The 11,684-nt window shown below is 38.4% G+C and overlaps 1 protein-coding gene across 1 annotated transcript in view; it reads left to right on the top strand.

Moving 5' to 3' along the window:
* CYBRD1 (cytochrome b reductase 1) overlaps positions 1-11,684 on the top strand; it is a 34,447-nt gene that overhangs the window by 13,858 nt on the left and 8,905 nt on the right. Inside the window, exon 2 of the mRNA XM_007446341.1 lies at positions 3,016-3,224. Coding sequence (XP_007446403.1) covers positions 3,016-3,224 — 209 coding nt within the window. The remainder of the gene's footprint in view (positions 1-3,015; positions 3,225-11,684) is intronic.

The raw sequence follows: 11,684 nt of genomic DNA, 5'->3' as shown, positions 1-11,684 counted from the left end.
AAAAAAAAAAAAAAAAAAAAGACTTAAGGGTCATACACACACAAATAAAACTACTGAAATTCGAAAAAGGTTAGTGGATTATATTGACGCCAATTTCCTGGATGTAATACTATACTGTAGTTATGTAAGATGTTACCACTGGGGGAAGCTGTGTGAAGAGTATATGGGATCTCTCTGTATTATTTGTTACAACTGTATGTAAATCTACAGTATCTCAAAATAAGTTTAAAAAAATACTAATGGAGCTGCATACATATTTTGAGCCCAGGGCTGTCCTAGGCTCTGGGGATACAAGGAGAAACAGCAAGACACATTTTTGCCTTCAAAGGGGATGAAGTAGGGATGAGAAGGGGCCTTGAACTAGCTTTTATTTTTAATTAATTAATTAATTAATTATTTTGGCCATGCGACAGGGCTTACAGGATCTCAGTTCCCGGACCAGTGATTGAACCCAGGCCATGGCAGTGGAAGTGTTGAGTCCTAACCACTGGACCGCCAGGGAATTCCCTGAACTAGATTTTAAAAGTGTACCTTTTGGGATTTCCCTGGTGGTCCAGTGGTTGGGACTCAGGCACTTTCACTGTCAGGGCCCAGGGTTCGATCCCTGGTCGAGGAACTAGGATCCCGCAAGATGTGCGGCAAGGCCAAAAAAACAAACTGTACCTTTTAAGGTGTTGTGTTAAATGGTTTGAAAAAATTTGTTGAATATAGAAATGATTGTCTACAAAGTTTCCATATCCTTAAGGAAATATAATCAATCAACATTTATAAGATAGACATATATGCACTAAAATTAGTAAGTGGTAGTCCTTCAGAATTTGTATTACATAAAAGGAATACTGTCCTAATGGTGAGGCCTGTCAAGTGTTGGAATGGAACCAAATAATAAGAAGATTGACATCTTGTGCTGAAAGCTCTAAAGAGGCTGAATTCACATCTATCTTTGTAGGTTTTTTGTGTTTCTGCCTGAAAATGGACAAGATAATCTTTTACATTTTTATGATCCAATTAAGTTTCATATATTCACATTGTAAATGTCTTTGAAGGGAAAAGGCAGCAGCAGTGTCTGCTTCTTCTTTTCTGGAGTTAAGAAATATACATGATTCACTGCTGATATAATAGAATGCATTTTCCAAGGAAGTATTCTTTAAACATTTTCAATCATCCATATATTTCCAGATATCTAAATTTTCCCTGACATGGACTGAAGGAGTGGAATAAGGGTGGGCTGGGGCAGGATATTGTCTTCAGAACAAAAATTAATTGCATGCTGGGTAAGGTGGGTATATAACCTATTGCTTAAGCCAGGACACTAAAAAAAAAAAAAGCTTTTTAAGTATCTTTTTGTTAAAGTTTAATCTACATGCAGAAAAGTATACATATAAATATATAGCTTAATGAATCTTCCCTCAGTGATTACCTATGTAACCAACACCTAGTTTGAAAATAAGATTATTAGCAGGAGCCCAGGAATCCCTCGTGCATTTCTTTCCAGTTGCTATACCCCTTCCTCACAAGGGCAACCAATATCTTGACTTTTCTTATTGCATAGATGAGTGTTGCCTGTTTTTATACTTCATGTCAATTGAATGATACAGTATATACTTGTTTATGTCTGGTTTCTTGGCATTGACATTATACTTTGGTCCATATCATTGGGTGAAGTTCTAGTTTTAGTTCATTCATCCTCTTTGCTGTATATTATTCCATGGTGTGAATATATTGCAATTTATTTATTCAATCTCTTAATGATGGACACTGGGAAGTTCCCAGGTTTTGGCTACAATGAATAGTGCTGTAATAATATTCTAGTACTTGTCTTTTGGTGAGCTTATGTACATACTTCTTTGGGGCATATACTCAGGAGTAGAATTACTAGATCATAAGGTATGCATATATTTTGCTTAAGTAGTTGCTGCTAGTTTTCCAAAGTGTTTGTTCTCATTTAAACTCTTATCAGCAGAACATGAGCGTTCTGATTGTTTCACAACCTCTCCAATACTCAGTATTTTCCATATTTAACCATTCAGATATGTGGTAGAGGTATTCTCATTTCTGTGTTGACCAATGAAGTTGATATCTTTATTATGTTTATTAGTCACTTGGATATACTCTTTTGTGAAATACTTAGATATACTCTTGGATATACTTTGTCTATTTAAATCTTTGCGCATATTTTTCTATTGTTTAGTCTGTCTTTTTCTTGTCAAATTAAGACACTTATATGAAGAAACCAGATCATAAGATTAAGAATTTCATTTTGGATATGTTGAGTTTAAAATATTTGAGAGGCATCTATGTGGAGATGTCAAGAAGCCATTGGATTATGTGGGTGTGGAGTTCAGAAGAAAGTTCTGGGCTGGAGATGAGAATTTTGGAGTCCCTACCATGCAGGTAGCATTTTTTTTTTTTTTTTTTTTTTTTTTACACAATGTATTTATTTATTTATTTATTTATGGCTGTGTTGGGTCTTCATTTCTGTGCATGAGCTTTCTCTAGTTGTGGCAAGTGGGGGTCACTCTTCATCGCGGTGCGCAGGCCTCTCACTATCGCGGCCTCTGTTGTTGCGGAGCACAGGCTGCAGACGCGCAGGCTCAGTAATTGTGGCTCACGGGCCCAGTTGCTCCACGGCATGTGGGATCTTCCCAGACCAGGGCTCGAAACTGTGTCGTCTGCATTGGCAGGCAGATTCTCAACCACTGCGCCACCAGGGAAGCCCTGCAGGTAGCATTTTAATGAAAGAGTGAATGAGATCACGCAGAGAGAGAGCAGAGAGAGGAAAAAGTCCTAGGACTGAGCCTGAGAGGCAGCAAGTTTCGTTCATAAGTTGGAAGTAAAGAAGATGCCAGCAAAGAGCCCAAGAAGGAACCACTGAGAGGCAGGGAAGAGGGGGAAAGCAGAAGCCATGAGAAAAGGGTTTCACAAAAGGGAGTGTTCACTGTGTCGAACTGTTCATCTTGTGTTGATTAAGAAAACAGCACCACTACATTCTATCCACTTTTGTCTCTTTTTTAGCCATCATCGTATACAGACTGCCATGGACCTGGAAATGCAGCAAGCTCCTGATGAAATCCATCCATGCAGGGTTAAACGCTGTTGCTGCCATTCTTGCAATTATTTCTCTGGTGGCTGTTTTTGATTTCCACAATGCCAGGAACATCCCCAATATGTATAGTCTGCACAGCTGGGTTGGACTGACAGCTGTCATTCTCTATATCTTACAGGTCAGTATCTCAGTGTTTCTTTTTAATTTTTTCTAAAATTAATTAATTAATTTATTTATTTTTGGCTGTGTTGGGTCTTTGTTTCTGTGTGAGGGCTTTCTCTAGTTGCGGCAAGCAGGGGCCACTCTTCATCGCGGTGCACAGGCCTCTCACTATCGCTGCCTCTTTTGTTGCGGAGCACAGGCTCCAGACGCGCAGGCTCAGTAATTGTGGCTCACGGGCCTAGTTGCTCCGCGGCATGTGGGATCTTCCCAGACCAGGGCTCGAACCCGTGTCCCCTGCATTGGCAGGCAGACTCTCAACCACTGCACCACCAGGGAAGCCCTCTCAGTGTATTTCTAAACAAGATATAAAAAGTAAAACAATTCAGATACTTTCGATGTTTTCCATTCATTCATAGTTTCTTGGAAATCATCTCATTCCCACTAGTCACTGTTCCATTTGTTTCCATTATAAGTATTTCCCCCTGAGGGGGCACCAGAACTGCAGAATTCAGTTATGCGCTTGAATGTAAGGGTTTAAATATGGACATATGTATGTAGAGAAATTGCCATCTCATAATATCTAGGCTGCCATTGTTTGGACTTTAAATTCCATGTGCTGGATAAACTAGCATAGGCGAGAGCTATAGATTTCTTTCTCACATTCTCTGTCACTTCTATTTTCTAGGTTTAACTTTAAGAGTAAAGAGGTGAATTTTTACGTCTTTGTTAGATTTTGAAGGCTCAGTGATTATTTTATTTTCATTTCATTTATTAAATGTCTTCATTTACTAAGAACACACACTCTATTTTAAGTATTTATTTATTTGGTTGTACCAGGTCTTTGTTGCCGCATGCGGTCTCTTAGTTGTGGCATGGGGGATCTAGTTCCCTGACCAGGGATCGAACCCAGGGCCCCTGCATTGGGAGCATGAGTCTTAACCACTGGACCACCAGGGAAGTCCCCAAAAAACACATACTCTTAAGAGCACTATATTTAAATGTAAGTTAATGGAGTGAGATAGGAATTTGGCTGTTCTAGATCACAAAAGTAAAGGTTAATTTTTAATGTTTTTGGTGTTAACCATTTTGTTGAAAAATCTTTGTTTTTTTTGACAAACTATGTCAATTCACTTCCCTTCCTTAGTACATATATCCAACTCCTGATTGAGACATCATTGTGAACTTACTTTTCTGTGGATATAGGAGAAGAAACTGGAGTGAGTTCATAAAACCTCAAGGCATATTTTAGAATATATGAATGTATGACCTCTTTAAAAAAGGATCTCTTAGCAGACATGTATTTGTCATTTTTCTGCTTCTTAAAGTAAGGTTTTTAAAGCTTTAAGCCTTTTTGAATTTTAAGTAAGTAAAAGTTGATATCTATATGGACACTATTAATAATTTAAGTTTGCATTAGCATGCCTGGAGGTAGGGATTGGCGGATTGTAAGGTGCCAGACAGAAGGGGAGCATAGGGAGAACCCTGTATCAAACATGATCTTACTGATCAAGAAGGAACAAGGAGAATATCTCAAATTGGGTGGCTGAGCCTAGCCCAGATCTCCTGCCCTCAAAGTTGATTTTCCCTCAGTGTTCTCATCTGGGAGACAGCGTCCTCCTCTGCTGCCAGCTGGTGGACCCTCTCCCTTCAGAGAGTAGGATGGCAAGAGCAGGGGCCATTGAGATGCTGCCAGTTGCTTTGGGGACCCCCTTGGTCTACTAGCATCTCTTTAGGACTTTCCTAGCTTTCTGTTCTGCTTTCAGCAGTTTGTTCCCCTCACTTTGCCTCACCTCCTTTGTGCCACACCAGAATGCAGGATATTAGAGCCAGAGCGCAGTGTGAGGCATTCTGCTTACCTCACGTAGTCCTTCAAGTGAGCTAGTCTTTACAGATGCTGAGGATGCACAGGTTACACAGCAGGTGGCAGAGCTGGGACTCAGGCGCTGGTCTTTCCAATCCTGAGCTCTCCCCACACGGTCCTGCTGTTTCCACAACATCCCCACCATCACTCAGCCCGTGTTTGATCATCCTCAGTGGACGGCCATATTTCTGAGGAACAGAATGGAGACTACCCAAAACTTTATGTAGCTTGCCTGTGAGAGGGTTCTGTGGTTCTGAGTACAGTAGTTAAAATGGATTAGATAAAATGCCTTTAGTGCGTTAGTTATATACCAAGGCATTCTCTGAACATCTGGAAAGATATGCATCAGAATGTTAACAGAAATGATCTCTAGGTGGCTGGATTCCAGTTGATTATTTTTCTTTTCACTTTTTGTATCTTCTAAATACACATGCATTTCTGTATAACAGTAACGGCTTTTTTTTTTTTTTTTGCGGTGCGCGGGCCTCTCACTGCTGTGGCCTCTCCCATTGCGGAGCACAGGCTCCGGACGCGCAGGCTCAGCGGCCATGGCCCACGGGCCCAGCCGCTCCGTGGCACGCGGGATCTTCCCGGACCGCGGCACAAACCCGCGTACCCTGCATCGGCACGTGGACTCTCAACCACTGCGCCACCAGGGAAGCCCAATAAAAGCTTTTAAAGCTAAAAAAAAAAAGTTTCCTATACTAGATATACCTTTTAATCTGGAATTTCTAAAATCCAATTTATACTGTACTCTATATCTTAATATATAAGATTAAGAAATATCTAGGAATTAGCAAAAAAGAGAATATTTATTGGAAAATATATGGGTCTTAGATAAAATGGTTCTCAGAGGAATATAGGCTTAAATGCCTTTATTTATTGAAAGAAAAACTTAAAATATGTAAATGGAGTATTCACTTAAGAAACTGAAGGTCATTTATATCTCGATAAAACCAGGAGAAAAAAAAGAAACTAAAAGAGAACAGCAAAATATACAAGGAAAAGTAAACGCAAAAAAAAAAAAATCCATGAACAGTTGTATTAGTTTTCTATTGTTGCCATAACAATTTACCACAAACGTAGTGGCTTAAAACAACCCAAATATATTACCTCACAGTTTCTCTACATCAGAAGTCCAGATTGGCTTGGCTGGTTTCTCTGCTCAGGGTCTCACAAGGTCAAAATCAAAGTGTTAGCTGGCCTGGGCTCTTATGGAAAGACTCTGGGGTAGAATCAGCTCCCAAGCTAATTTAGGTTGTTGGCAAAATCTAGTTCCTTGTGGTTGTAAGACTGAGGTCCCCATACTCTCACTGGCTGTGGGCTGAGGGTTGTCCTGAGCTCCTCTCTCTGTTCCTTGCACATGGCGCCCTCTGTCTCACTGGCTTGGAATCTCTCTGACTTCTCCTTCTTTCTCCTCTTCATCTCTTCTTCCTCCAGCCAAAGTTCTCTGTTTTTGAAAGGGTTAATGTAATTAGATTGGGCTGCCCAGATAATCCAGGGTTTTCTCCCAGTCAGAAAATCCATAACCTTAATTACATCAGCAAAGCATCTTTTGCCATGTAACATAACATATTCATAGCTTGCAGGGATTAAGTTGTGGACATCTTTGGGAGGCGGCATGATTTAGCCTATCACAACCATAAATTAAAAATAGAAGAAATTACAAATAAAATGAAAAGCTGGTTCTTTAAAACAAGTAAAATAAAATAGATAAACCACAGCAAATCTGATTGAGAAAAAGCACAATATACAACATTAAGAATAAGAAAGAAATATAGTCATAGATATAAATAATATTTTAAAATTAGGACAGTTTACTAAATTTATTAAATTATTAATATATGGTAATATTCTTAAAAATCTTAAAGAAAGAAAAAAGGATTGTTTTCTTGCCAAATATAAACTACCAAATTTGACCCAAGAGGAACTAGAAAACCTAAACAGACCAATAACATTATAAGCAACTGGTAAGATCATTTGAAACCTATCACTAAAAAAGACATCAGTTCCAGATTGTTTTATACCTTTGACCTACAAGGAACAGATACTTTAAACTGATCCAGTACACTGGGAGAAAACAAACTCCTCTTAGATGTTGCCACATTGTGCACTACATACTTCACATCTAAGGTGGCAGCTCTGATGATAAACACCTTTACCAATATCAAACAGCAAACATCAGCTTAAACTGTGAAATACTGAAGACATTTCCATTAAATAAATAAGACATTGATGCTTGGTACCTTTGTCATTCAACTTTGTTTTAGAGGTTTTAGCTAATGCATAAGATAATGAAAAAAATCTGTATAAATAATAGAAAATTTGTGACTTTTTTCCTGTTTGCAGATCATATAATACATGTCTAGAAACACAAGAGATGGCTAAAATAATGAGAGAATTTGGAAAGGTATCTGGATATAAGATAGCCATGCAGAATCCAATAACTTTTGCCCATACTAGAAATAACCATTTAGAATAAGAAGTAGAATCCTGTAAATCTTATAGTAGAATACTATAAAATCTTATTGAAAAACAGAAAACATGGTATGAATAGAAGGACACCATGTTACTGAAAGAGAAAAATTAATATAGAAACATCCTTCCCTCTTCAACTAATATTTATAGTTAATATAATTCTAATTTTAAACCCAGTGGGAGTTTTAAACTTTATGCAGAAGAACAAGTATCCAAGGATAACCAAGAAAATTTTGAAGAAGAGAAGGGAGACCTGCTTTATTCAAAACAAGGTATTCACACAGGAATAAACAAAATATATCCACGGCAAGAACAGAGGACAGAAACAGCCCAATGTGTATAAGAACTTTTTCTATGACACTGTGGTATTTCAGTTTACCAGGGAAAGAATGCTTATTTAATCAATGTTACCTTCATAATTGGCTATCCATTTGGAAAAAAACAAACAAACAAAAAGACTCTGTACATCACACACACACACACAAAAATCCAGATACAGTAGATTAAAGGTATGAGTATAAAAAATCCAAAATCAGTGAAAAGAGAAAAAGAAAATTAAGCATATAATCTGTATAATATTGAGGTAGGGGAGGCCATAAGTTTGACAAGAAATCTAGAAACCATAAAGGAAAAGAAAGACATTTATGACTACATAAAAAATTTTTTAAATTATAGTCATTTCTCAGTATCTTTGGGGGATTGTTTCCAGGACCCCCTCAGACACCAAAATCCGAGGATGCTCAAGTTTCTTGTATAAAATGGTGTAGTATTTGCATGTAACCTGCACACATCCTCCCGTATACTTTAAATGATCTCTAGATTACTTACAATACCTAATACAATGTAAATGCTCTGCAAATACAATGTAAATCCTATATAAATAGTTGCTGGTCCGTGGCCAATTCAAATTTTGCTTTTTGGAACTTTCTGGAATTTGGTGTTTTTGAATATTTTTGATCTGTGGTTGGTGGAATTTATGTATGCTGAGCCCGTGGCTATGGAGGGCTGACTGTATATGTGACAAAAGATTCAAGTCAGCAGGAACTGTACAAGGAGATAATGGGGAATAATCATGTCATGTGTTAAGGGTTAATGTGTTTAATATACAAAACAACTCCTAAAAATTAATAATAAAAAGTCAACCTAATAGAGCAATGAACAAAAGAGTTGAACAGGCAGTTCAAAGAAGAATTAAATCACCAATGAGCATATGATAAAATGTCCAACCTCACTAAGAAGTTAGGGAAATGTAAGTTAAAACAACAATAAAGTAACATTTTCTCCCATGAGACTGACAGAACAACAATAGTGATATCCATTGCTGTCATAGATGGGAGGTAAGGATGCACTTCTGCCCTGCTGGTGGGAAAGTGAATTGCCACCGAATTAGGGAAGTAGTTTGTTAATATCTTTTTTTTTTTTTTTGCGGTTCGCGTGCCTCTCACTGTTGTGGGCTCTCCCGTTGAGGAGCACAGGCTCCGGATGCATAGGCTCAGCGGCCATGGCTCATGGGCCCAGCCGCTCCGCGGCATGTGGGATCTTCCCGGACCGGGGCATGAACCCATGTACCCTGCATCGGCAGGCGGACTCTCAATCACTGCGCCACCAGGGAAGCCCCTTAATATCTATTATTTAAAAATATATATATATACTTACTCTTACACAACATTGTAAATCAACCATACTCCAGTAAAAATTTAAAGTATATATATATATACTTTTTAACCTAGTGATCCCACATTTGGGGAGAGTGGAAATAAAATACTGTCACAAAAGGAACTCTAAGAAGGATTTTTAGTGCGGCAATGTTTGCAGGAAACGGGAAGCAATCTAAATGTTCATCAACAAGGGAATGGCTAAATAATTTGTGGTAAATCCATGTTGAATATTATACAGCTGTTACAAAAAACGTAAATATGTCTGCTGATCAAGAGTGAAATCAGGGACTTCCCTGGTGGCGCAGTTGTTAAGAATCTGTCTGCCAATGCAGGAGACACGGGTTCCATCCCTAGTCCAGGAAGATCGCACATGCCAGGGAGCAACTAAGCCTGTGCGCCACAACTACTGAGCCTGCGCTCTAGAGCCTACACTACGGAGCCCACGTGCCACAATTACTGAGGCCTGCACGCCTAGAGCCTGTGCTCCGCAACAAGAGAAGACACCTCAGTGAGAAGCTCACTCACCACAATGAAGAGTAGCCCCTGCTCACCACAACTAGAGAAAGCCCATGCGCAGCAACAAAGACCCAACGCAGCCAAAAATAAATAGATAAATAAATATTTTTTTAAAAAGGAGGAAAGAAAGGGAGCTAGCAACAAAGCAATACAACCAATACAAGCTGAAAAGTCTTCACCCTTCCTCGTGTTTGTCTATGAATTGCAAAGCATTTTAAGTTGTAGGTATTTTTTCTACTTGTGAGATCTAGCCTCTGGGGGATTTTTAAAAAAATAACAAACCATTGTGTGTATGTAGAAGTTATGAATCATAATAAAGTTAACTCTCATGATTCCATCATCCAACTTAATTTAGAAAACATAGAACACCTCCTCACCCCCAACTTGATCCCACATCTTTCTACCTATCCCACCCAACCCCTGGAGGTAACCATTCTCCAGAAGTTTTTTTCTCATTCCTGTTTTCCTTTATAATTTTACCACATAGTGTAAATTCCCAAACAATATGTTTAGTTTTTATTTTTTACTTCTTAAAAAGCAGTATCAAATGTATTCAATTACAACTTTTTTTTTCTTTCTACTGATTCAACTATATTGATTCCTCTAGGTGTAGTTTATTCATTTTTACTTTTTTTTTTTCTCAAAGAATTTTTTTTAAAATTAATTTATTTTTGGCTGCTTTGGTTCTTCGTTGCTGTGCGTGGTGAGTGGGGGGCTGCTCTTTGTCGCGGTGCACAGGCTTCTCATTGCGGTGGCTTCTCTTGTTGTGGAGCACGGGCTCTAGGCGCTCAGGCTTCAGTAGTTGTGGCACCTAGGATCAGTAGGGTGGCACACGGGCTTAGTTGCTCTGTGGCATGTGGGATCTTCCTGGACCAGGGCTTGAACCCATGTCCCCTGCATTGGCAGGCGGATTCTTAACCACTGTGCCACCAGGGAAGCCCTTCATTTTTACTTTTGTATTCCACTGTATAAATAAGCCATACATTTACTTATCTATTCTCCTGCTATTAGACATTTGGGCAATTTTCAATTGTTTTCTGTTACAAATAATGCTGCACTGAACATTCATATACACATCTCTTGGTCCTCATATGCAAAGGTTTCTCTGGCGGTATACTTAGGACTGCAGTTATATACTCAGTCTAAAAGAGTAACATCAACTTGTTTGCCAAAGTGGATGACCCAAGTATGTTCCTGCCAGCCGCAAATAAGAGTTCCCATATGGCACATCCTTGCCAACATGCATCCTCTTCAGACTTTTAAAATATCGCCAAACTAGTGGGTATAAAAGGGTGTCTTCTTGTGGTTTTATTGTTTATTTCACTGATCACTTATGGTTCACCTCTAAAAAAATACCTATTCATGTCTTTTGTCCATTTCAAAAATGAGTTTGTTTTCCTTTTTCTTAAAGATTTATAGGTGTTCTGTGTCAAATTCCTTTTCATTTATATGTATTGCATATATCTTCAAGCTTTTGAAACTTGTATTTTCTCTTTTGTTAGTACTTTTTGACAAATAGGAATTCTCAATTTTAATGAAATGAATTAATCATCTTTTCCTTTAAGGTTATTATTTTTTGTTTTGATGCCTTGTGTATGAAATCCTTCCCTACCCTGAGGTCAAAACAAACGAGATTCTCAGGTTCTACTCCAGACCTCCTGGATCAGAAGTCTGGGTTGGTTGGGGGCGGGGGCGAGCCCAGTAGTATGTGCTTTCATAGGCCCTCCAGGTGATTCAGAGGCACACTGATATTTGAGAACAATTGGTCTAAGAGAAAAGCCTACAAATAGCCAAGAGGTTACATTACAGTAATATTATTGGAAATTTTAATTTCTCTTATGTTTTCTAAGAATATTAGTGTTTTGTCTTTGATATTTAAGTACTTAATTCACTTAGAAGTAACTTAGTTCATGATGTGATATTGTTATCTAGCTTCATTTTTTTCCATAATGATAAACTCTTT

The sequence above is a fragment of the Lipotes vexillifer genome, unplaced genomic scaffold, assembly GCF_000442215.2.
Source record: "Lipotes vexillifer unplaced genomic scaffold, Lipotes_vexillifer_v1.1 scaffold2000, whole genome shotgun sequence".
In the NCBI taxonomy this organism is placed as follows: domain Eukaryota; kingdom Metazoa; phylum Chordata; class Mammalia; order Artiodactyla; family Lipotidae; genus Lipotes; species Lipotes vexillifer.
The sequence above is the reverse complement of the archived record's forward strand: the minus strand, read 5'-3'. Positions and strand labels throughout refer to the sequence as shown.